The 25,758-nt window shown below is 42.7% G+C and overlaps 3 protein-coding genes across 5 annotated transcripts; 2 read left to right on the top strand and 1 right to left on the bottom strand.

Moving 5' to 3' along the window:
- The first annotated feature begins 23 nt into the window (after positions 1-23).
- Positions 24-16,019, top strand: Il18 (interleukin 18). 3 transcript variants are annotated; one of them, XM_013009582.1, is made up of 6 exons: positions 24-160; positions 7,047-7,127; positions 8,679-8,690; positions 9,481-9,618; positions 11,944-12,077; positions 15,700-16,019. In XM_013009582.1, exons 2-6 carry the CDS (start codon positions 7,049-7,051, stop codon positions 15,919-15,921), a joined length of 585 nt encoding a protein of 194 aa, XP_012865036.1. In that variant the 5' UTR covers positions 24-160; positions 7,047-7,048; the 3' UTR covers positions 15,922-16,019. The 3 variants fall into 3 exon arrangements, with proteins under 3 accessions (XP_012865036.1, XP_012865035.1, XP_012865034.1); XM_013009581.1 differs by having other exon boundaries at positions 7,043-7,127; positions 9,484-9,618; XM_013009580.1 differs by having other exon boundaries at positions 7,043-7,127.
- A 2,617-nt stretch (positions 16,020-18,636) lies between these two features.
- Positions 18,637-23,488, bottom strand: Sdhd (succinate dehydrogenase complex, subunit D, integral membrane protein). The gene is made up of 4 exons (XM_013009693.1): positions 23,385-23,488; positions 21,207-21,323; positions 20,483-20,627; positions 18,637-19,586 (listed from the first exon to the last, which is right to left on the bottom strand). The coding sequence occupies exons 1-4, from the start codon at positions 23,434-23,436 to the stop codon at positions 19,421-19,423; spliced, it is 480 nt and encodes a 159-aa protein (XP_012865147.1). The 5' UTR covers positions 23,437-23,488; the 3' UTR covers positions 18,637-19,420.
- A 94-nt stretch (positions 23,489-23,582) lies between these two features.
- Timm8b (translocase of inner mitochondrial membrane 8 homolog B (yeast)) lies at positions 23,583-25,700 on the top strand. The gene is made up of 2 exons (XM_013009694.1): positions 23,583-23,730; positions 25,318-25,700. Exons 1-2 carry the CDS (start codon positions 23,647-23,649, stop codon positions 25,483-25,485), a joined length of 252 nt encoding a protein of 83 aa, XP_012865148.1. The 5' UTR covers positions 23,583-23,646; the 3' UTR covers positions 25,486-25,700.
- Positions 25,701-25,758: the final 58 nt, after the last annotated feature.

Raw genomic sequence — 25,758 nt, 5'->3', positions numbered from 1 at the left:
CAGCTGCTATATCCTGCCTGGCAGCAAGGAGTTCTGAGTTTTCTGCATTCCTGCTCTGGCTGTTGAAGAGATTTTCACCTTCTATCACGACAGGCTCAAGAAAAGAAGACACTTCAAACTTTCCAGATCTCTTCCTCTTGCTGGAAACAACATGGCACAGGTAAGAATGTTCCTCTTTATCTAAAATCTGAAGCATGACTATCAGAGGTAGCTAAAAAGCTACTGAAGGAACTTTAAAACTGTTCATGTAACTAAGACAGGTAGTCAGGAACAGCATGAGGAATATAAGCAGAGCCAGAGCAGAAACCTTTTCTCTTTTTTTCATTTCAGGTCAGAGATTCTCATATTTTTGGGTCTCATTCCCCTTTACTTTTAAAAAAATTATTCGGTACCCTGAAGAATGTTTATGTCTTTAGGCTATTTATTATATTACTTCACTTTACTGTAAAGAAAGTAAAGCTGAGGGGCTGGGAAGGTGGCTCAGTGGTAGAGTGCTTGCCTTGCATGCCTGAGGCCCTGGGTTCCATTCCTCAGCACCACATAAGCAGAAAGAAAAGAGCCAGAAGTGGTGCTGTGGCTCAAGTGGTAGAGTGCTAGCCTTGAGCTGAAGAGCTGAGGGACAGCGCCCAGGCCCAGAGTTCAGGCCTCACGACCAGACTGAAAAAAAAAGAAAGAAAGTAAAGCTGAGAATTTTTTTAAATATTTATAACTTACTTTAAATAAATCAATCATGTTATCTAAATCACTTTTTTCCCCCAGTGCTGGGGACAGAACCCAGTGCCTCATATTTGCTAGGTAAGTGCTCTACCACTTGAGCTATGTCCTCAGCCCATAAATGATTTTTTGTTTGTATGTTTGGGGGTTTGTTTTCTTGCTTTTGTTTCTTTCCTTTTTGCATTTCTCCTTTTTATTTCGTTTTTGCATTTTTGTAGGGTTTGGGGGGTTGCTTAGTTCTTTTTCTTTTAAAGGGCATTCTTAATTAAAGCAAGCTATGGATTCTTAAAAAATTCAATAGGAAGAATAGGTTATTTTTATCTTAACAAATCTCTTGGATGTCTGGTTAATAGAAGATAGTGGGATTTTCGTCTACATGATCTTGCTCTCTATTGCAATGCCGCCTGGAATCTAGGCTCTAGTAAACTTCCGTACACCTCGGAGACAGGAGAGTAAAAAGGAAAAATGACAGCCTAGAATTGTTAGCACATGTCTTCACTTTGTAAACCTCCAAGAATCCTTGCTGCAAAGTGATATAATAAATAAGCTTTTCTTTAGAGGAATTCTGTAGTCCAAATTAATTCTATTCAAAGCAAACCAAAAGTTTGCACAAGGTTTATTAGCATCTGGAGCAGCACCCATGGGCTGGGCTACCTTTGAATAATAGGGCAGTACTTCCAGGAGACTTTTATTTCACAATAAGGAAATAACTGACATTATCTCTACTTAAAGTTGAATAACAACAACAAAAAAAATTTTAGGGTATCCTGAAGTTTCTCTTTATTTTTTGCCTACATTCTGCTATTCATGTGCTATTGAATCCTCCTTCAGAATATCTTTTTACCCCCTGCAGTGTTTTCATATTGCTTATAAGATTAAATTCTGACTCTTCCATATAACTTTTTGGGGTTTTTTTGCCGGTCCTGAAGCTTGAACTCAGGGCCTGGGTACTGTCCCTAAGCTTCTTTGTGCTCAAGACTAGTGCTCTACCACTTAGAGCCACAGTGCCACTTCCAGCTTTCCTGAGTAGTTTATTACAGTTAAGAATCTCATAGACTTTCCTGCCCAGGTGGGCTTCAGACTGTGATCCTCAGATATCAGCCACCTGAGTATAGAACTTTTACTTCTGGACAATATAACTGTTCACTAAAGTCAAAATGAAGGGTAGGGAAATAGATCAAATGGTACAATGACTGCCTAGGAAATACTCAGGTAGCCCTTGAGTACTAACCCACTAACTACCAAAAAGAAGAGGAAAGAGAGAGGGGGCGAGGGGAAGGAAGGAAGGAAGGGAAGAAGGAAGGAAGGAAGGCAGGAAGGAAGGAAGAAAGGAAGGAAGGAAGGAAGAAAAACAACATTCCTAGCACAATACTGTTTTTGTTGTCACATTAATTTTCCTCTTGAAAGCCCTTCATTTACATTTTTTTCTTGTGCCATTACTGGGGCATGAACTCTGGGCCTAGGTACTGTCCCCTAGCTTTTTCACTCATGGCTGGCATTCTACCACTTGAGCTACAGCTCCACTTTTAGCGTTTTACTGGTTAGAAGAAAGTAAGAATCGGGCTGGGAAGGTGACTCAGTAGTAGAGCGCTTGCTTTGCATGCATGAGGCCCTGGGTTCGATTCCTCAGCACCACATAAGCAAAAAGAAAAAAAGCTAGAAGTGGTGCTGTGGCTCAAGTGGTAGAGCGCTAGCCTTGAGCTGAAGAGCTGAGGGATAGCACCCAGGCCCAGAGTTCAGGCTCCACGATCAGACCAAAAAAAAAAAAAAAAACAAAGAAAGTAAGAGTCTCATGGACTCTCCTGTCTGGGCTTGATTTGAACCACAGTCCTCAGATTCCAGCTTCCTGAATAGCTAGGATTACAGGTATGAGCCACTGATGGACAGCTTCTATCATATGTTTTACTTTTTTTCAGTACTGGGTATCAAACCCAGGTCTTTGTGCTTGAACTCAGGGCCTGGCACAGTCCCTGAGCTTCATTTGCTCAAGGGTAGCACTCTACTACTTATGCCACAGTGCCACATCCAGCTTTTTCTGTGTATGTGGTACTAAGGAATCGAACCCATGCTTCATGCATGCTAGGCAAGCACTCTACCACTAAGCCACATTCCTAGCCCTGTCCAGCATTTTTAATAATTTTGTATTGTTATTTTCACAGTGTGATATACACAGCTGTCCGGATTTTTTTTTTTTTTTTGTCGTTCGTGAAGTCTAAACTCTTGGCCTAGGTGCTGTCCCTCAGCTCTTCAGCTCAGGCTAGTGCTCTACCCCTTGAGCCATAGCACCACTTGCAGCTTTTTCTGCTTATGTGGTGCTGAGGAATCGAACCCAGGGCCTCATGCATGCAAGGCAAGCACTCTACCACTAAGCCACCTTCCCAGCCCTAGCCAGAATTTTGATGGTTAATTAGAGACAAAATTTCACAGACTTAGTCTGTGTGTGTGAGAAAGGGGGTGGGGTGGGGAGGGAGACAGATACAGAGAGAGACAGAGACAGAGCACTGGGCCTGTGACTTGAACTCAGAGCATGGGCACTGTTCCTGAGCTTTTGTGCTTCCAGGCTAGCACTCTACCACCTTGAGCCACAGTGCCATTTCTAGCTTTTTGGTAGTTAATTGGAGATGGACTTTCCTGCCTGAGCTGGCTTTGAACTGTGATCCTCAGATCTCAGCCTCCTGAATAGCTAGGATTACAAGCATTAACCTTGGACACCTGGCTAACACAGACTTTCTTTTGTCAGGACTGGTTCCAAACTGCAATCCTCTGATATCAGTTTAGGATTACATACACCCAGACACAGTGAGCTTTTTAAAACATAGTTTTAATAATATGTTTCTCCTACTCAAAATGTCACTATTTTTCCAGGATTAAAAAGAAAAAATTACCTCCATCTCTTTTGCCTTCTTTATCTCTTTATAATCAGACTTTCCTTCCCAGGTCAACATTGCAAGTTGCATTTTCTGCTAACTAAATTAGGAAAAGAAAAAAATGTAAGATAACAATAATATTAGTCTTACTTTATATCAGTTCTTTTGGATTAAATACCTAATCTATAATGGCATGATTTCCAAGTGAGTTGTAAAACATTAACACTATTACCACATGGAATTGTCTCAAACCTGGTGGAGTTATCTGCCCACATGTTAGTATTAAGTTCAGTTATTTTTTAAATAGCTCAGAAGTCCTACAGACACACTGGCTATTAATGTAGTGTTTTTTAGTATAATAATGTTAACCATTTTTATATCTGATAATGTTATTTTTTAAAGTGTTATAAAAATTTTTTAAAAACTATAAGTCAGGTACTGGTGGCTTATACCTATAATCCTAGCTACTCAGGAGGCTGAGATCTGAGGATTGCAGTTCAAAGCCAGCCTGGGCAAGAAAGTCCATGAGACCTTTAGCTCCAATTCACCACCAGAAAACCAGAAGTGGAGCTGTGGCTCAAAGTAATAGTGTGCTGTCCTTGAGCAAAAACAGAGCTCAAGGACAGTGCCCAGGCCCTGAGTTCAAGCCTCACAACCAAAAAAATGATATAAATTGGAACAAAAACTAGTTTAAACAGGATTTAAAAGGCCAAAGTAACACCAAGATTCGGTATGACCAAAGCACTGTACAAAGCACTACAAGTAATGCTGAGAAAGAGAACAAAAAGAAAGCAAACATACACTTTGGTGATTGAAGGTACCTGTACTTCAAGAATATCTCATCTCTGTTTTTACATTTGTTCCCAAGGAAAAAGTAATCCCAAGTAAAGTAAGAGCCTCAGAAATGAGTCTTTCCTGTAAAATGTGACTATGTTGGCATTACTTCAGGAGAAATGATGAGGAGTCAATGAATCTGACTTCTCTGACCCTCCTTCTGTCCTGGCCTTTGCTGTCATTGTTCTGGCTTTGCTGGAAGTCTTCCCTTCCCTGAAGATGCTGCCCCAAACCACACTGTTATCACTTCCTCTGAGAAGTCTTCACCAGGCCTACCAGGGAGGGTCATCTGTAAATGCAGCTCTTACAAAACTCATTCTGCTGTTTTTGTAACCATGTGTTTGTCACCCACTGGTGTCTGAGTCACTGTGAGTATAAGAGCTAAGTTTCATTTCTGTGTATTTCATTTCTGTATATATTCCTGAGACATAGTGGGACTCCCTAATTCACTGATGAATGAGGTCAAGGATGAATGCAATAGTATTTTTGTAGTATTTTTCTTTAGTGTTTTTCAGGTAACTGTACTTCTCTACCTATATCTACATATGGTTCAACTACATGCCCATTGTAAAATGCTATTCATTTAGCCCTTACTACTTGAGTAATTATTTCAATGGATGTGTACATTCTATAATATTGAAGCAGAAAAGCCCGTTCTCATCATTATTCCCCCAACTAATAGCCAATCAGAAAAGTCCTGGATTAACAAATGTCTTCCTTCCTAGTTCTGAATTCTGACTGAATTCAACTGAATTCTGATACCATAACAAGTATTGTGTTAAGCAACAAAGCCAGGAAGATGAATACAAAAATGTTCTCAGTTAGGCATTGGTGGCTCACTCCTGTAATCCTAGCTACTTAAAGAGGCTGAGATCTGAGGATCACAGTTGAAAGCCAGGTCTGGCAGGCTTCTTATCTCCAACTAACCTCCAGAACACCAGAAGTGGAACTGTTGCTCAAAGTGGTAGAGCACTAGCCTTGAATATAAGAACTTAGCACATGCCCAGGCCCTGAGTTCAAGCCCCATAACAGAAAGAAAGAAAAAAGAAAGAAAGGAAGAAAGGAAGAAAGAAAGGAAGGAAGGAAGGAAGGAGAGAGAGAGAGAGAAAAAGAAACAGGGAGGGAGAAAGGGAGGGAGGGAGAAGAAGGAAGAGAGGAAGGGAGGAAGGAAGAGATAGGAAGGGAGAGAGAGGGAGGGAGGAAGGAAGGGAGGGAGGAAGAGAGGGAGGAGAAGGGAAGGAAAAAAGAGAGAAGAAAAGAAAAAGGAAATGCCCTCATAACACTCACAATCTAATCACTCTAACCATGGTTCTTTTGCTTTTTAGATTATTTTGAGACAAAGTATCCCCATATAGCCCATGTTGCTCTCAAACTCACTACCTACCTGCCTTGGCATCCTGATTACTGGGATTACAGGCATGTATCACTTAAAGTTGGTTTGGCTTTTGTAAAGTTTTTAGATGTATTTCTGCAACCTTTGCCTCCTTTGTTATATTATTGTCCCTTCAATTTGCCTTAAACTTTTAAACTAACTGATTGAGATGGGCTCTCACAACCTTTTTGCCCTGGGTGACCTCAAATCAAGATACTATTGAGTAGATGGATAACAGGCACATGCTATAACACCCAACTATTGACTGAGATGAGTTATTGTGAACTTTTTGCCTGGGTTAGCCTTTAACCATGATCCTACTGATATCTACCACCCCAGTAGCTAGGATTGCATGTGTGAACTGTCAACACCTAGAAAAACACCACTTTGCTCACTGTTTTGCCTTTAACCTTTAGTGGAGTCATGAACCTTCAGCTTCTCATCCATGGGAAATAATTGGTTCTAAGGAATGGAACCAGAAGCAGAATAGAACCAGAACCTAGAAAAAATGGTAGGATTAGATGTGTTTCTGACAACGTCAGATGCTGCTATACTTATATGGATACTTACATGGATAAAATGTTGGTATTTTCCCAAAGAATATTAGAATAGTAATTCAGTTCAATAGAGCCACTTGTCCTTATCCTTTCTTTGTGCTAGTTCTAGGACTTAAACTCAGGGTCTGGCACAGTCCCTGACCTTTAAAAAAAACAAAATTTTTAATTGTAAAAGTGATGTACAGAGGGGTTACAGTTACACTTCTTTTTGAACACTGCCACCCCTCCCTCATTTTCTCCCAATTTGTCCCTTCCCTCCCACCTCCCCCGCCCCGTCTTTTTTTTTTTTGCTCAAGGCTAGTACTCTGCCATTTGAAAGTTCCACTTTCAATTTTTTGTGGTTAATTGGGTACAAGAGTCTCTCAGACTTTTTCTGCCCGGGCTGGCTTAGAACTTTGAATCCTTAGTTCTTAGCCTCCTGAGTAGCTAGGATTACAGGCATGAGCAACCAGTGCCCAGCTTTTCATCCTTTATAATATTGTGTCATTAGAAAATGCTTTCCTGATTCCAAACATCTAATTGTTTGTAAGAGAGCCTTTAAACAAGTATTACAAGCAGATACTTGTGGCACTTACTAAAGATCCAGAGTGTTGGTCAGCATCCTGAGGGTTAAGCTGACTTCTGAAGCTGGAGGTATTACAGGTTGTAGTAAAAGACTTCTCTAGAAGATGAGCAGTCATCACTCTTGCTCTCCATAGGTAGAGATGGCTGCTGTCCCTCCAGAAGACAGTTTCATCAACTTTCTGAAAATGAAATTTACTGATGGTATGCTCTACTTCATCGGTAAGTATGAGAAATAATACACATAGGTAACTATGTTCAACTAGAAAAGAAGCTGGGGAGTGACTATTAAGTGACTTCCTGTCACCAAAACTCATTGTAATATTATTGACTCATCTCTGGAAAAGAAATCAAACTTCTAGAAAGTAACCATAGCATTTCCTAGGTGCCACCACCTTGTCCCCCCAAATGGCTTGGGACTTTGATGAGCAGTAGATCATCATCATTATGAAAACCCCACAAAAGTGTGTATATTGAGGAAATACTATTTCCCAAAGCAAATTGGGAACTTATACATAGTAGCCTAAATCTAGAGCTCTGCAATTGACTTATACTTCTTTTTCTGTTTGGTACTAGGGTCCAACCTCAGGGCTTCATGTTTGCAAAGCAGAAGTTCTACCACCCTAATGGTGAATTATACCATGTTATGTAAATGCATTTGATAAAAAGTGATTCTCAGACAGAGGCATGGCTCAAGCAGGAGAGTACCCATCTTTTAACAGTGAAACCCTGAATTTAAACTCCTGTCCTCAAAGATAGATAGATAGATAGATAGATAGATAGATAGATAGATAGATAGATAGATAGATAGATAGATAGATGATAGATAGATAATGATTCGTTATAATTAACCTACCATGGGCAATTTGGCTTGTGATAAAAAAATATTCTTAGGTATCTTCCTATTTAATCATTAAATAGTAAAATTTATCACTTGTAAAATCATAAAATTTCTATATATTAGCTGTTTCTATGTAATAGCTACTCTTAAATCCCAGATTTAAGAGTTTAAGTTTTTGGTTTTTTTGTCGGTTGTGGGGCTATGAACTCTGGGCCTGGGCGCTGTCCCTCAGCTCTTCAGCTCAAGGCAAGGGCTCTACCACTTGAGCCACAGCGCCACTTCTGGTTTTCTGGTAGTTAATTGGAGATAAGAGTCTCATAGCCGGGTGCCGGTGGCTCCCGCCTGTAATCCTAGCTACTCAAGAGGCTGAGATCTGAGGGTCTAGTTCAAAGCCAGGCTGGGCAGGAAAGTCCGTGAGACTCTTATCTCCACTAAACCACTAGAAAACCGGAAGTGGCACTGTGGCTCAAGCAGTAGAGCGCTTGCCTTGAGCTGAAGAGTGCAAGGACAGTGCCCAAGCCCAGCGTTCAAGCCCCACAACCAACAAAAAAAAAAAAAAAAAGAGTCTCACAAACTTTCCTGCCAGGGCTGGCTTTGAACCATGATCCTCAGATCTCAGCCTCCTGAGTAGCTAGGATTACAAGTGTGAGCCACTGGACACAGCTAAGATTTTAAGTTTTAAGATTTACATTTTTCAGTTTAAATAAGAGTAAGTATCTGACTTACCTGAGAATACACAAACTCTCATGAGCATCATTGTATGGACCTTGTGGATAATTACATGTTTCTGATGGAGTCAATAAAGGTCATCTCCATCACACAGGGGTCAGAAAGAGAGTGGCGGGACAGAGTAGTCAAAGAGTAGGGGAAGGGAGGAATGCGGACTTGAAATATTTAATTTAACGTATTTTCTTTCTCTTTCCCCCCTTTAGCTGAAAATGATGGTAAAGTATAAATATATTTTTCTTTCTTTGTAAAATAAATAGCTGTTTAGGACACATACACTATGAGCAGGGAGAAGCTGTCCATATGATACTATCCATTTGGGAAGCCAGCCTTCCCAAAGGAATTTTCAGACTCCACAACATTAGGAATGAAGATGACCATAATGGAAACACATGAGAACCTTTACATCTAGCTCTTGGAAGCTGCAAAGTAGATTTTATCTAAGTCCTAGGATTAGCAGGAATCCATGGATTCTCTGAAAGGCATAGAAAAAGGAGATTGATGTATGAGAACTTTCCAAAGGCAGTAGTATCACCTTTCTTCAACCACATCTCTCGCAAGTGCTTTGGGATGATGCCTGGGAGGCTCTTGGGGGACAGAGTGTCCTGGCAAGTAGGGAGAATAGCAGGAAGTAGTTTTCTGAAAGTGGAAATAGAAGTGATAGTGTAGAGGATCTGATGAAAGTGAAGAAGACTTGAACTTGCAGCTGTGGATTATGGAAGATACAATCGGGAAATGTAGTACTGACACCTGATGGGTGCCATAATGGCACCTATTCAAGTATCTGTACAATTGCTCATGAGCAGCACTTAACAGTCAGCTCTGGTGTTTTGTAGTGAAAAGATAAATGAGTTAAGGATTCAAAATACTGTGAATGAGCTAGATAAAATGATAAGCTATAAGATTCAGTTGAATAGGAGAGGAAGAGATTAGAGGGGGAAATGTATAGTGTGTCTATCTATTCAAGAAAAGGAAATAAGATTTAATAAAATTTAATGTGTATTACAGAAGACCTGGAATCAGATTATTTCGGCCAACTTGAACAACCTAAATATTCAATCATACGAAATCTGGATAATCAAGTTCTCCTCATTACCCAGGAACGTAAGCCTGTATTTCAGGATATGCCCGACTCTGACTGTAGAGGTATTTCCTTTTTTTTCTTTTTTTTTTTTTTTTTGCTGGCCTGATCTCTGGGCTTGGGCGCTGTCCCTCAGCTCTTCTATTTGCAGACACAGAGATTACTAGCTACTTCTTCCCATTCCATTGTACTGACTGCATTTTTCTATGCCAGACCCAATCTGAGATGAGAAGTCATAAAAGTAACAATTTCATTAAAAAAAAAAAACATTAACCATCCATATAGTTAGTTGAGATGAAATACTGGGTGCACTAAAGACATCACTAGAGCTGGGCATTGATGGCTCACGCCTATAATCCTAGCTACTGAGGAGGCTAAGATCTGAGGATCTTTGTTCAAAGCCAGCCCAGGCAGGAAAGTCCAAAAGACTCTTATCTCCAATAAACCACTCAGAAAACCAGAAGTGGCACTGTGGCTCAAGTGGTAGAGCACTTACCTTGAGCTGAAGAGCTGAGGGACAGCGCCCAGGCCCAGAGATCAGGCCCCACAACCAACCAAAAAAAAAAAAAATCACTAGAGATCATATTGCTGTGAACCAACATTTGGATCATCAGTCCTTAATTTAATTTTATTTACTGTATAAGATCTCTATAGAGTGAGATCTTTAATCTCAGCTAAAAATGCAGGTGATATCTTTTGAAAATTAAACATAAATACAACATTTTAATGGAGTCTGTGTCCCATCAGAAAATCAGAGTGCCTTAGAAAGTGCGCATATTTGCTGTGCCTCCTAAGATAATGAATTCTAAATCACACTTTGGGACCAGATAGAAGTAGTGAATGTGGCCGGGCTCACGCCTGTAATTCTAGCTATTCAGGAGGCTGAGATCTGAGGATCTCCGTTCAAAGCCAGCCCAGGCAGGAAAGACCGTGAGATTCCTATCTCCAATAAACCACCAGAAAACCAGAAGTGGCGCTGTAGCTCAAGTGGTAGAGCGCTTGCCTTGAGCTGAAGAGCTGAGGGACAGCACTCAGGCCCAGAGTTCAAGCCCCATGACTGACAAAAAAAAAAAAAAAGTAGTGAATGTGCACTTTCACTTTAACGTGGATCTCAAAATATTTAGCACTCTAAAGGTAAAGACAAACTCTTAGAATTCAGAATATATTTATAAGCTCAAAAAGTTGTCATATGTTGGTTGTCATTGATGTTCAAATCTATTTTATTGGTTGTTTTATTTTATGTGTGTACTGGTACAGGGGCTTAAATTCAAGGCCTTCAGCTCTCCCTAAGGTTTTTCACTCAAGGCTGATTCTCTACTACTTAAGCCATACTTCCATTTCCAGCCTTTTGCTGGTTAACTGAAGATAAAAGTCTCAAGGATGGGCTGGGAAGGTGGCTCAGTGGTTGAGTGCTTGCCTTGCATGCCTGAGGCCCTGGGTTCGATTCCTCAGCACCACATAAGCAAAAAGAAAAAAGCCAGAAGTGGCACTGTGGCTCAAGTTGTAGAGTGCTAGCCTTGAGCTGAAGAGCTGAGGGACAGCACCCAGGCCCAGCCCAGGCCGAGTTCAGGCCCCACGACCGAACCCACCCCCCCCAAAAAAAGTCTCAAGGATTAGACTGTCCAGGCTGGCTTTGAGCCTTAATCTTCAGATCTCAGCTTCCTGAGGAGTTACAACATAAGGATTACAACATAAGCCTTAGTGTCTTTTAAAAAATATCTGGCTTGGGGCTGGGAAGATGGCTCAATGGTAGAGCACTTGCCTTGCATGCCTGAGGCCCTGGGTTCGATTCCTCAGCACCATGTAAGCAAAAAAGAAAAAAGCAGGAAGTGGCGCTGTGGCTCAAGTGGTAGAGCGCTAGAGCTGAGGGACAGTGCCCAGGCCGAGTTCAGGCCCCACAACCGGACCCAAACAAAAAAATAAATCTGGCTAGCTATATATAGTTTACTTCTCTTGTATGGTAAGGTCTTAGAGTGCAGGATTGGCAGCTGATCTGTTAAGGACTCTCTTTTTGTTAAATTTCCACAAATGTTGATTCTTGTCACAGGTGGCCAAGGTGGTGTGCACCTGTCTTTCCAACTATAAAGGAGGCTGAGATTAGAAGGACTAAGATTCCACCCAGCTCTGGCAAAAAAAAAAAAAAAAATTGTTGGGCACAATTGTCATTCCAGTTTAGGGCAGGTACCATAAACAGGAGGATAGCAGTTCAGTCTAGCTCTGGCAAAAACAAAGACATAAACTGATCTGATCTCAAAAACAACCAGAACAAAAAGGGCTGAGGGTGTGGCTTAAGAGTAGACTGACCGCCTGCTTAGCAAGCCTGGAGCCCTGAAACTGCCTTATTGCTTTAAAAAAGTCTCATTTGTGATCTCACTTATTGTTTATTTCAGATAATGCATCCCAGACCATATTACTAATACAAATGTATAAAGATAGTGAAGCTAGAGGTTTTGCTGTGACCATCTCTGCAAAAAATAACAAAGTTTACACTCTCTCCTGTGAGAACAAAACTATTACCTTTAAGGTAAGACTGAGCATTACTTTGTTTTTAGGCAAATTAATCAACAAAATTAGAAAATGCAGCTATTATTTCAATCTTTTGTCTAGAGTAAGAAACAGAGAACTATGGAAACGGGTAGTTAACTATGATAACGTTATGACCTCTAGGACTGACGGGGACGCACTTGCTTCATATTCAGAAGAACACCAATCCATGTATGAAAATGTAGGTGCAAATGATACATGTATGTAAGAATAGCCTGTGGGGTCTGGGAGTGTGGCTTAGTGGTACAGTGCTTACCTGGCATGCAGGAAGCCCTGGGTTTGATTCCTCAGTACCACATAAACAGAAAAAGTTGGAAGCGGTTCTGTAGCCCAAGTGGTAGAGTACTAGCTTTGAGCAAAAGCTCAGGGACAGTGCCCAGGCCCTGAGTTCAAGCTCCAGGACTAGCAAAAAAAAAAAGAATAGCCTATGGCTTAAGAGAGTAAGTCCTATGTAGTAAGTGCAAGGCCTTGGTTATTTTAAACCCTAGAATTGCCCCCTCCCCCCAAAAAAGCCACTCTAAAAACCAAATAATAACAGTGCATATGCAACAGATAATAGCCTCCAGACATTTCCTTCTAACTAGAATTAGATTGACTCCCAACTATAGGCCGGATAGGCTGTGAGCTTAGCTATCAGAATGACATCAGAGCCCTGGAATAGAAGGGGTTAAGCATGCAAATGGAACAGCAGAAGCCGAGGGAAGGAGAGGGCCAAGTTCAAGCTGTGTGAGATGGAGGGAAACTGAGTTAGCTGCAGAGGCAGACTCTGAGTTACCTGGGCTAAGCCAAGCCTGAACCACACACAGGGTCTTGTTGAGAGGGACTAAGTGTCAAAGAAGATGAAACTATGCTTAGAACACAGGAGTTGGGGCAAATCCATTTAAAAGAATCTATAGGGCTGGGAAGGTGGCTCAGTAATAGAGTGCTTGCCTTGCATGCATGAGGCCCTGGGTTCAATTCCTCAACACCATATTAGCAGAAAATGCTGGAAGTGGTGCTGTAGCTCAAGTGGTAGAGCACTAGCCTTGAGCTGAAGAGTGCAAGGACAGTGCCCAAGCCCAGAGTTCAGGCCCCATGACACCCCCCCCCCCACACACACACAAAGAATCTATAGCTTGTACGATTTTGGTGGCCCTATAAAAGAGAACACAATATTGCCAGAGATATGAACTCTGTTAGTTACTTAGAAATTAAAGACAGATAGAGAGGGGGGGGGGAGCCTTAGAAAAGAACAAGAGTGGCTCTAACCTTGAAATTTCATTAGCTTCATAACAAGTGTACTTCTGGAAGAAACTTAGTAAATATTAATTAGATGGATGGGTGGAAAGAGAATTAAAGGAAGGGGAGGAATGAGGAGAAGAGAGAGAAGAAAAGAGGGAAGTGTAGGCTAGGATCCATATCAGCCTTCTCTCTTTTATTTCCTTTCTCCACGGAGCAGCACCTTAGCAGTGGTCATCTTAGCCCAGGTCCAGATAATGAGATGCAATTGGCTGCTGTTCTCTTCTCACCACTCTCTGTTAGTTACTAGCTGTAAAGTTCTTGTGGGAAAGAATCTTTACCCAGAGGACTTTGTTCAAGGGTTTTTTTTTACATATACACCGGGTCTGGCCAGGGTTCACTAAGATTTTGTAGTCTAAATTAAAGACAGCTAAAAGAATAGATGTTAGGTTAATTACTTAATAGAGTTTAACTTTCCCTGAAACTGATTCAATTCCTCCCAATGTAAAGAATATAACTTTGTGCCAAGTGCTGGTGGCTCACACCTGTAATCCTAACTACTCAAGAGGCTGAAACCTGAGGATCACAGTTCAAGGCCAACCCAGGCAGGAAAGCCCATGAGACTCTTACTGATCAGAAGTCAGAAGCAGCACTGTGGCTCAAGTGGTCTAGCCTTGAGCCAGAGAAGCTCAGGGGCAGAGCCCAGGTCCTTAGTTCAAGCCTCGGGACTAGCACACACAAACACACACACACACACACAACCACCAGAATCCTCAGGTACTCCCAAAGACACCAGGATCCTTTCCACATTCAGTTGTGGTGCAGCTCTGCCTAGTGGTAGCTTTAAATGTCCATTACCCCAGACTAAGGAATATCCCAGGAATTTTCTGCCTTAAATGTGACACCTGTTCTACCCATCCACATGCCCCACCTTCAACTATAACTTTCTGTGTTAGGTTTGATCTCACAGACTCATTTCCTTTGGTCCTACTACTAGAGCTTTTGACATTTCAACTAAGGATTATTTCTCATTTAGATATTAGACTTCAGCTTCGTCTCAAATTGACTTGTGCAATTTAAGGTATAGTTCTAAATTGTTTGCTGTAGTCAACTACAGAAATAGATACCAATGGAAGGGACTGGTTTATATTGTCACCAAATCAGGACCAACTCTTGTTGGTGAAGGATAAAGGTCAAGAGTTATGAATATCAGGGCTGGGAAGGTGGCTCAGTGGTAGAGCGCTTGCCTTGCATGCATGAGGCCCAGGGTTCGACTCCTCAGCACCACATGAGCAAAAAGAAAAAAAACCAGAAGTGGTGCTGTGGCTCAAGTGGAAGAGCACTAGCCTTGAGCTGAAGAGCTGAGGGACAGCGCCCAGGCCCAGAGTTCAGGCCCCACGACCAGACCCCCCCCCCCAAAAAAGAGTTATGAATATCAATTCTATAATTGGTTTTATTGGGAGTATGACCACAGTCATCTGTCTTAGTAGGATAGAATGCTATTTTAAATCTAGGGTTTCTCCATCAGTCCTTAGGATCATGGGGATCTTTGCTACCCTGGGGTCAAGATGCAGTCCAAAGTATCATCTGGTTCAAGATTAACGTGGAAGAACCTCAGGCAGTCTTGCCTTTTCTAGCCCATCCTGAAAGCAAACATGATGTAGCAATAGGAAAATGTGGTAGCAACAGTTAGATGGCTGGCAAGGTTATAGTTTCAGTCACAACACCCTCTTCTAGGGGAGGGACATACAGACCTTTGAGACAAACAAGGCCTGGCCAGGTAGACTGTTGAGGGCACAAATGACAGACTGCTATGAGCCAGCATGTTTGGCGGGGAGAGAAAGACAAAGGCTGTTGATTGAGCTGGCACAGCAGGGCTGTGGAGCAACTCAGCTCTAGAAACACATTCTACATTTAAGATCCAGCCTCCATTGAAAGGCTCTGAGATTCTTGGAATGTCCTGACAAGAACTTTCTCACAGTTGAGTCAGAAATTAGAGCTATCTAGGCTTATAGAAGACATTAGGGTGGCTAGCCATATCGTTGGAGAAGACAGGAACTAACGAACTAGAGAAGTGACAGTCATTGCTAGACCTCCAGGTCATTTGAAGCAGATGCGGACTCTCCTTGATAAGGGAGGGGGGTCATCCTGTGACTGGAGAATCAAGAGGCCTGCACCCATGTGTACATCCCATGATGCTGAGTCATAGAAAACAGAAAGAACAGGAGACTAGGAATTATACTCCCTCTCCCCTGCCTTAATTCTTGAGAGGGAGAAAAAAAACTACTTTATTTATGGTCAGTACCATACTTCTAAAATAAACTCCATGTCTTTAAATTGTTCCTGTCCTTTAAAAAAATAAGTTTTTTTATTTCTCTTTATAGGAAATGGAACCTCCTATTAACATCTATGATACGAAGAGTGATATCATATTCTTTCAGAAAAGTGTTCCAGGGCATGATGATAAGATGCAATTTGAGTCTTCATTGTATAAAGGATACTTTCTAGCTTGTAAACAAGAGGGTAAACTTTTCAAGCCTATTTTGAAAAGAATTGATGACTATGAGGATAATTCTGTAATGTTCACTGTGCAAAATGACAACTAGATACTAAAATTACACACATTTTTAGCCTGGCATTGGTGGCTCATTCCTATGAAGTCTAAGGATCACAGTTCAAAGCCAGCCCAGCAGAAAGAAAAAAACAAAACATGAATCATCTCCAATTAACTTGCAAAAAAGCAGGAAATATAAGTGTGGTTCAAGTGGTAGAGCACCAGCCTTAAGCAATAAAAGCCAAATAAAAGCATGAGTCCCAGAGTTCAAACCCTAGTACCAGCACAAATAACCAGTTAATTAAAATACAATGCTACACTTTCAACTTTTTAGTTTTTGTGTTTGGATTTTTTTTCTGAGCCTTAATACTGCCCACTTTGGACTGTTGTAACAACCATGTGAGGCTGGATAACTTAAGAGGTTTGTCCCAAGGCTCTACTAGCTGGAGGGTGCAAACAGGCAACATCTGATTACGGTTCTGGCTATAGTATAACACGGAAGATTGCTGGAAAGGAACAAGTCTCATGGAGATTGTGGATTGTGCTCATTTTATAGCAACCCAGTGTGTGTGTGTGTGTCCTGGTTACTATAGAAGAAAAAATGCCAATGCCTACTGGACCAACGATGACTGAGGTCAGCTGTTCAAGTGGCACAAAATGTGTACAAACGACACAGGACCTGCTCGCCACTCCTTTCCCACCTTGATAACCCTTCACACCCAAATCTCCCGGTAGCTAGAAAGGTACTACCCGCCCTTCCTAACAGGGTTGGTTCTCCCCAGGCAAGGGATGAAAACTACTCCTTTTTAGATATCTATTATGTACCTGTACATAATGTCTTATGTGCCAACTGCATCAACATTCATAAATCAAGTCCCTAAATGCACAGGCTCAGGGCAGTCACTGATGGGTGGTGCTCATAAACTCCTTAAGAAAGCAACAGCCTGAAGGTTAGGGGCAGGGTAGTTTCTTCACTCTGCTGAGTAATGCTTACATCCTGTGGTAGGTACCTCCCTTAAGCTCAAATGCTATTTTCTCCCACAAGCAGGCAGAAGGCAAACAATTTAACAATCACTTCAGTGTCTTGCAAAATTCCAACAAGTGTTATTGATCACCCACCATGGGCCACGCTCTTTGAGTCATGGGCAATACACTAAGGATTCACCAAATAGACTATAGCTAAGGAGGCTGCATTCTAGTAGAGAGAAAATAAGGCCTAGACAATGGTTTTAGAGATCAAAGTATCACAGTGAAAAATGCTCTGTGGATAATTTTCTATGAGGTAACCGTCAAACTAAGCTATGAAGACCAAGACAAAGTTCCTATAGCAAGAACAGAAGGAAGAGCATTCCAAAGAGCAGATCCAGCATATAGGCCGTAGGCTGGAACAAGTCTGTTATGTGGTACAGAGAAGCTGCCAAGAATAGCAAAGCTCAGCAAAAGGGAGAGGTTGGAGGGAAGCTATGTAGGCTCAAGCAGAATCGAATAAATGTGTATTTCATACTTCAGTAGTTGATTCCTTCCTCTGCCACTGTTGAAATTCAAGCCCTTTCTTCTACCTGTCCTCCTGCCTCTGGCTTACCAACTTTCCTGAAAGTACTCCTTCAAGTCATCACATGTTTGATCCTACGTACCCTCAGAAAATCCTGACCATTTAGTTCTTGCCTCATTTTCTCTGTTGCTGTATTGTTACATCCTACTTAGCTAACAAAAAAAATTCAGCTGGAACCTGGGGCACAGTTCTCTCTCACCATCTAATGCTTATGGCCACTTGACCACTTTCCAGAGCCAAACTGGGAGCTGATGCTGGAAGTGACTGAAGGAGTTGCCTGTTACGTAGGCACTGCCCTCCCCATTAATTCTGGGGATCTTCACTTCACCACTATATCAGAACAGTGGTATACTGGGAGCCTGGGCAAGAGGGAATGTGAACACTAAGTGGGGTCACTACCTGTGGAGAATTTTAAAGCAGCAAAATTGACTCAAAGTCCATCTGCTCTTTATCATCATTAAATAACAGTAACTCTTAGACAAGTCAGTAATTAAAGTTGGGGAAATGGTCCCTCACGAGGGTAAAATAGTCCCACCACCACCAAATGGTAAGCCACTGCTACTCGAGTCCCGCCCTTTTGAAGCCTATGACCTATCCTGAAACAATCCCTCTTCCTAACCCTCAATGCACACCTCAATCTGACAAGACCAGAGGCACCTTATGGGGTGGGCATCTCTAACCTCCACACAGACATTCAAGAGCAGACATACCCTTTCTAGGTAAAATCCTAGTAAAATCCTCAGGGCGAGTTGAAAGTGCTAAGTGTCAATACCTACATTGCTAGAAAAAAACATCGAGCCTCACAGTACAACTTAGCCCAGGCTAAATACATATCGAATGTAACAATTCCAAAGGCTGGTATTCACAGGAACACCAGGAATTTTAATTCCTATTACTAAATCTTCATACTCATACCAAATTTATACCTACTGTTTCCACCTACTATTTCTTTTCCTGTATTATAGTATTTTGTGTCTGTTCTCAATTAAGCTCCAGAAGGAAATTTAAATATTCAGTCCTGTTTGAGAGCTGTGGATACAACACTTCACTGTAATGAAAAAAGTTATGGTAGAGGGTTCCTGTAGTCCCAGTAACTCAACAAACTAAGACAGGAATATGGTTTGAGTGCAAGAGTTTGAGGATAATGTAGACAACAATGACTTCATCTCTAAAAAACAAAAAAATCCCCAAACCAAAAACATTAGGAACAGCTAATACATAAAATATAACAGAATATATTTTTATTATACAATTTATTTTTTAAAAAAACTTTTCATAGAGTACATTTTCTCATTAGCAATTCCCACAGTGGAAAAACTACTTTGTTACTTACTTTTGAGGATGATATCTGTTTGGAATCTGAAATATTTTAGTACATCCGCAGGGGAAATCTTGTTCCTAAATTTTAGTACATCTACTAGGGAGGCTCTCAGGTTCCCTTCTAGCATTTAGAAATTTGTCATGTGAGATAAAGCACCTTCGAATTTTAAAATTTCCATAGAACATCTGACCAATTCCAGTATCAATAGAACTGAAAGACACTTCCAAAACTTATATACCACCCAATTTTCTGCCAAGTCTTTACTCAAGAATGAATAGGCTTTCCTTCTGTCCATTATTTCCAGGACAAAAACAGAAGTATTATTACGTACTGATAGCAGTAAAGCTAAATTCTTTTAAGAAATTGATAAACTGATAAGTTAAAAGGCAAAAAAACCCTCAACCAAAACAAAAAAACCTACCATACGTACTGCTGACACTATGAGTTTTGTGAGGTGGGAGACAACACATTCACTTGCCACAACACAAAACGGAGTCTCAGTTTCTTAGATCTAATTCCTCTAAAATCTTTCCTCCACATTAAATTCTGAAAATAACCATGTAATCAGGAGAAGGTTTATCCATCAGTGTACTCATCTGTTATTTCTTTACTGCAAGCTGAATGGCATGACAGAGACAAATGTGCATACAATCAATTCTTAACGGATGAAGTGAGAGGTCAGAGCTTCCACAGCATGGCCACAGCCTTGCAGATGCCCACGTCATGATAGTTGAAGTAACAAAGGCCAGCAAAGGTTACAGATGAGAAGAGCACAAGGGCCACCCTGGCAACTTTCGGCAGCGTATCCCCATGTACATAATCAGTAACAACTTGTCCAAGGCCCCTAAAAAATAAAAAAGTGAAAAAAAATCACAACAAAACACACACAAATCACAAGTGAAGTTAGAAGGCCATACAGATAATTTGGCTGCACAGGGTTATCTGTCATTATCTGTCACTCCATTAACTGTCTGCTTCTTTCAAGGATTTTATGTATTTTTTTTTGGGGGGGGGAGAGAAAATCATGGGGCTTGAACTCAGGGACTGGGCACTGCCCCTGAGCTTTTCGTTCAAGGCTAGTACTCTACCACATTTCAGTCACAGTGCCACTTCCAGTTTTCTGGTAGTTAATTGGAGATTGTCTCACAAACTTTTGGACCGTGATCCTCAGATCTCAGCCTCCTGAGTTGCTAGGTTTGTAAGTGTGAGCCACTGGCCCCTGGTTATGTATACCATTTTACCTGTGGAATTATACTTTCTGTGAGATAAACCAAAGCATTCATGCTAATAAAGGTAAATAAAAATGAAGAAATCAAGAGTTTCCTAATATATAATAAAAATAACCCTAATATATAATAAAGATAACTTTAGTCTTTGGACTCAATTTCCCAAAGGGCAATTGTTTTTTTGTGTGTGTGTGCCACTACTGGGACTTGAACTCTGGACCCCCAGAGCATGATATGGACTGGGTGTGCACACAGGAGGTAGTACACACAGGAGGCAGAAACAGGAGGATCACAGGACAATTCAAAGCCAGCCTGGTCTACACAGCAAGACCCTGTCTTCCTCCCTCCGACCTCACAATAATAGTGATGGATATGTAAGGTGTTTTGCTTGTATTTGTTTTTTAATATGTCTTGAGTATCTCGGTCAACTTCTTCCTTATATACAATACACAAGACAAGCTTACAACAAACAACTGAGTAGCCAACACAGAAGTGAAAAGACTCCTGTACTTGCCAGTAACTATGGAGTGTGAGGGCTGCAGCCAGAGAGTAGTCCATCGCAGAGCAAGGATTCAAATATGCAGCTGGAAGCAGGCCCAAGAGGCCAACAGCAAGAACCCTCTCACCAGTCCAATGGAGAGATGCAGCTGTGGAACCAGCTACAAGCAGAGCAAATTCATCTTAGCTGAGAGAAGACACACACTTTTCACATTTAACATTTATTGCACAATCACCTAAAATGACAGAGTGGCAAACAGGATACACATAAAATTTAACTCTAAAATACAAGAATAAAAATCTGTAATTGAGAGATGCTGTATCCCTTTACTGAAGTCTTTTAACACAGGGGTCTCCCTTCCTGCATGTTTTGATTAGAAGATAAATCCACTTTGCTTAGAGGCTAGACAAAGTATCTTTGTGGAATAAACCCTTGAGTGGAATAGATATAAATATAAGCCAGTGATGCCTGATAAACTCCTTTAAAACAATATTTGTATATCTGCATCTTCTACTCTTTGGAAGGAATGTATTATCATTCTACCAAAACAAAGTTAAAGCAGCCAACTCAAAAAGAGGCAAAGTCTGAAATCAACTTTTAGGATCACAGTTTTTTTTTTCACCATTGTTACAAAAAAAAAGTGCAAAGCTTAGTGCCAGTGGCTCATGCCTGTAATCCTTGCTACTCAGGAGACAGAGGTCAGAGCCCAGAAAGCAGCAACATTGGAGAGAATATATACCATGTCGGCTTGGTGACAGGTGAATGTGCTTTGTTCCACAGCATCCTGGAGTAGGAGAATCCTGGAGAAATGCTGAGACATAAGCAGGTCTAACCACTGGGATTTGGAGGAACAGAGCTGAGGGAAGAAATGTTACAGGGATTGTAAGCACTCTTCAAAGGAGTGAGACTTTCTAAACGAGCATATGCAGGCCACTTATTTCTATTTTATACTGCATATATGAAATATGCCACAAAGGTAATATGTAATCTCATCTGTAAAATGAAGGCAGTTCCTATTTCACTGGGTTACTCTGAAGTCATACTAAATAGCTATTGAAAGAATTATTGAAGAATAAATCCCCTTTTAAAAAAGGCTACTAGGCAGGCTGGGAAGGTGGCTCAGTGGTAGAGTGCTTGCCTTGCACGCATGAGGCCCTCGGTTTGATTCCTCATCACCACATAAGCAGGAAAAAAAAAGGCTAGAAGTGGCGCTGTGGTTCAAGTGGTAGAGCACTCGCCTTGAGCTGAAGAGCTGAGGGACAGTGCCCAGGCCCAGAGTTCAGGCCCCACAACCAGACCAAAAAAAATAAAATAAAAAATAAAAAAAGGCTACTAGGCCTGGCATGGTGGCTAACACTTGTAATTACAGCTATGCATCTTGCACTTCTATATTCTTTTGTTTTTATTCTGCTTTTGATATAGTCTCACTAACTTTGCCCCAGCTGGCCTCAGTAGCAGAGCATGAGCTTAACATGCAAGAGGCTGGAGGTTCCAAAAAAACGAAGTGGGGGAGGCAGAGAGACTGCTTGCCCTTGTGGTATCTTGGAATAATTCCAGGTACTCAGGAAGCTGAGGTTAGAGGACTGCATGTTTTAGACCAGCTTGGGCAACATAGTAAGACACCAGTCTCAAAACTACACAATGGTAAGTCTAAACTGCAAATCTATCAAACTTTCAATAGCCCCTTCAAGATCTCTTGAGCCAAAGAGTTGGGAGCCGTGCCTGAATCACATAGTAAAATGCAATCCCAAACAGAAGAACACTTCATGCTTGTAATCCTAGCTACACAGGAGCCGGAGGTCTGAGGATCAAGGTTGGAAGTCAGCTAGAGCAGGAAAGTCCCTGAGACTTTTATCTCCAATTAATCACATAAAAAGCCAGAAGTACCACTATAGTTCAAGTGGTAGAGTGCTAGCCTTGAGCAAAACGAGCCCAGGGACAGCTCCCAGGCCCAGAGTTCAAGCCCCAGAAATGGCAAAAAAAAAAAAAAAGCCCAAATTGGAAGCATGTATCAAGTAGTAGAGCTCCAATTGTGGTGGTGGGAGGTGAGGGGGAGCCCATCAAGAGTTCAAACCCAAGTATTGGCACACAAGGGGAAAAAAAAGACAACCTTTCAAAAACCACCAGGTAAAGGTCACATTCTTTATCAAGTCTGTGATTTCGTGCCACTACACCTTTCTCCCCTCATCCTATATTTTAACTGCCCTGCCTTGCTCCCATACCATGCTTTTGTTTTTTAATGCTTTCATCACGATTTTTGCTCCTTTAACATGTTTCTTTTCTTGGGCTTTCTTTATCCTCAAAACTGAAGTGTAGGCACACCTCCTTACGAACACGGAGAATCCTTCCCCAACACGGCTGTCACACACCCGACGCCCTTTCTGGGGACGGTGCGGCACAGCAGTGTTTGCTTTGTGTGCATTGCATGTATGCACTTCTTCTCTAAAGAAACACGAGGAGACGAGCGCTTGTTTTGAAGCCAGTTCCGTTTTATTGCGGTGTGTCTGCCGGCCTGACTTGCGCCCTGGGATGGGCGGCACAGGCCCGGGCGAGGACTGCGGCCCCGGGAAGGCAGTGGGGACGGGGCGGCCCGGCGCGGGCTCGGGGCGGGCGGGCCCCGACTAGGGGCAGAGACACCGCCCGTCGTGCGGTGACGAACCGCAGGGGCACGGTCAACCTCCAGCCAGGGCTAACCGCGGCGTTCCGGGAACTTCCACCCAGAGCTTCCTCTCCGGTCACCGCGTCCCCACCCGGGTCTGGCCACGGATGACGCGCTCGCGAGCTGCAACGGTCTCCGCGGCCTCAGCGGCCGGAAACAAACAGGGAGCCCCTTCTCTCGCGCTGTGTCCCTGCCCCCTCCGCCCCCCTCCTCGGGAACAGGCTGCTGGAAACGCCTCTGTCGGCCCGACCCCCTCACCTCGGCCTCCTCGGGCTCCGCAGAGGACGCTCAGCCTCAACAGAGACGCCATCTTGCTTCTCAGGAATCAAGGTCACCCAACAACCCGGAAGTAGTTACGCTGTAAACCCTTCCTCCCTTTCTCCTTCCCCTCCCCCCTCCCACCCGTAAGGAGATGGAGAAATAAATCCCGGAAATCGGGGGGCGGGGCACGCCTGCCGCGCATGCGCGCGAGCACCCGCACGCCCACGCTGTTTTGCAGGTCCTGGGCTCTCCCCCGACGATGGCGGAGCTGGGTGAGGCGGACGAAGCGGAGCTGCAGCGCTTGGTGGCGGCCGAACAGCAGAAAGCACAGTTCACTGCTCAGGTGCGAGGATCGGGACCACCCTTGGCGGGTGGAGGGGAACCCCGCGGCTCTCCGCGCCCCGGCGGTGCGGGGGCTGGATCCCGCCGGGGCGCAGGTGTGGTCTTCGTGTACCCACCGACTGGGCCCCGGGTGCAGGCGCTGCACGAGAAGAAAAAGACAGGGGTTTGGGCCTCGTACGAGCATAGGTACCTACTCAGCCAGCCACCAGTCGGAGCTGGCCCAAGGATCGGGGTTCTCATCGTGCCCTGCCCCTTGGAGGTTGAGTGTCCTGGACAAGACACGCATCCGCTGTGCCTTTTTGGCTTTCGAGAGTCGTGTCACAGTGTGTTTGACTAGACAGCAATGCCATAACAACACCGATGTCTTCCCATCAGTGGGTTCTTAAGTAACTGATGCGGACTTGTTGGTTTAGGACAAGGGTTTTGGAATCTTTTGGGTATGGTTCGAACCTGTGCGTGGCCCTTATGAACTAAATCCGGGTATGACCTTGACGTTAGTAGAACCCATCCCTTACATAATCTCCGTGGGTAAATAGTAATTTGTCCATTCGGGATGAGCAAAAAGAAACCTGGTGCTGAACATTCTGAAAATGGAACTTTTTTTTTTTTTTGCAGTTGTATGTGTATTTTTCTGAGGAAGAAATCGATACTGGTCTTGGGATATAAACTCAGGGCTTCAATGCTGCCAGATGAGCTTTTGTACTCAAAGCTAGTACTCTACCATTCAGCCACATCTCCACTCCCAGCTTTTTGGAGGTGAGTCTGAGACTTTCCTGCCTGAGCTGCCTTCAAACTATGATCCTCAGATCTCAGCTTCCTAAGTAGCTAAGATTACAGGTGTGAGCCACCAGCACCCAGCTCACTAAATTGAGTTTATCTGTGATTTGCCCCCCTTCACCCCCCTTTAACCCTTGTGTCAAGTATACAGGTTCAGATTAGTGCAGTGGTCTGGCAGAGTTAGTGTTCTGCCTTCCCATTTTGTACTGGTGCTAGCTACTTCGGGAATGATAAAGTATCCCATCAAGAATTTACCATCTGCCGGGCGCTGGTGGCTCACGCCTATAATCCTAGCTATTCAGGAGGCTGAGATCTGAGGATCGCGGTTCAAGCTAGCCCTAGCAGGAAAGTCCGAGACTTACCTCCAATAAACCACTAGAAAACCGGAAGTGGAGCTATGGCTGAAGCGGTAGAGCGCTAGCCTTGAGCTGAAGAGGGCAGAGACAGCGCCCAGGCCCAGAGTCAAGCCCCATAACCGACCAACAACAAAAAAAATTTACCCTCTGGCTGGGAATGTGGTTTAGTGGTAGAATGCTTGCTCAGCATGCATAAAGCCTTGGGTTCTATTCCTCAGCACCACATAAAAAGAAAAAGTGGTACAATCCTAGCATTGAGCAAAACAAGCTCAAGGACAGTGTCCAGGACCTGAGTTCAAGCCCCAGGACTGGCAAAAAATAAATAAATAAATCTTGGTGAGAAATGAAGAAAGAGTAAAGGAATTCCATGGTTTTATAGTCATGGAAACCTGAATACAGAAATAAAACAATTAGAGCCTATGTGCAGACCCCAGTGATTTTTCTTTTTTCCTTAGGTGCATCACTTCATGGAGCTATGTTGGGATAAATGTGTGGAAAAGCCAGGAAATCGCCTAGACTCTCGCACTGAAAACTGTCTCTCTAGCTGTGTGGACCGTTTCATTGACACAACTCTTGCCATCACCAATCGGTTTGCCCAGATTGTACAGAAAGGAGGGCAGTAGACCATCTCCTGAGAGAATGACCGAAGCAGCAAAGGACTTGCTATTAAACAAACTGAAGGGTCAATGGGGGAACAGTTGTCAACCCATGGTCAGGTTAGCATCAGCTGATGCCAGCAGTAACATCACATGTTTAGAATGTGAATTTTATTTGGAATTACCAATTCCAGGTTATATCACATCAGTTAGTCAATAAATGTGAATGGTCTAGCAGGTTTTTTTCCTTTAAATCTCATTCTAGGATTACTCTAGTCTGATAGGAACACTAGAAATAAA

This window comes from Dipodomys ordii, unplaced genomic scaffold, assembly GCF_000151885.1.
Source record: "Dipodomys ordii isolate 6190 unplaced genomic scaffold, Dord_2.0 Scaffold10, whole genome shotgun sequence".
Classification (NCBI taxonomy): domain Eukaryota; kingdom Metazoa; phylum Chordata; class Mammalia; order Rodentia; family Heteromyidae; genus Dipodomys; species Dipodomys ordii.
This window is presented reverse-complemented; position numbering and strand designations above follow the sequence as displayed.

What these genes read in the sequence shown, in the direction of transcription:
- Il18 (XM_013009580.1), top strand. An exon ending in GCCCGACTCTGACTGTAGAG is followed by an intron (nt 9,619 to 11,943) that starts GTATTTCCTTTT and finishes TGTTTATTTCAG; the next exon opens with ATAATGCATCCCAGACCATA. An exon ending in ACAAAACTATTACCTTTAAG is followed by an intron (nt 12,078 to 15,699) that starts GTAAGACTGAGC and finishes TTCTCTTTATAG; the next exon opens with GAAATGGAACCTCCTATTAA.
- Sdhd (XM_013009693.1), bottom strand. Translation starts at nt 23,436, where the DNA reads ATGGCGTCTCTGTTGAGGCTGAGCGTCCTCTGCGGAGCCCGAGGAGGC. An exon ending in CCTGTCACCAAGCCGACATG is followed by an intron (nt 20,628 to 21,206) that starts GTATATATTCTC and finishes CTCTGCTTGTAG; the next exon opens with CTGGTTCCACAGCTGCATCT. An exon ending in CTCACACTCCATAGTTACTG is followed by an intron (nt 19,587 to 20,482) that starts GCAAGTACAGGA and finishes TTTATTTTTTAG; the next exon opens with GGGCCTTGGACAAGTTGTTA.
- Timm8b (XM_013009694.1), top strand. Translation starts at nt 23,647, where the DNA reads ATGGCGGAGCTGGGTGAGGCGGACGAAGCGGAGCTGCAGCGCTTGGTG. An exon ending in AAGCACAGTTCACTGCTCAG is followed by an intron (nt 23,731 to 25,317) that starts GTGCGAGGATCG and finishes TTTTTTCCTTAG; the next exon opens with GTGCATCACTTCATGGAGCT.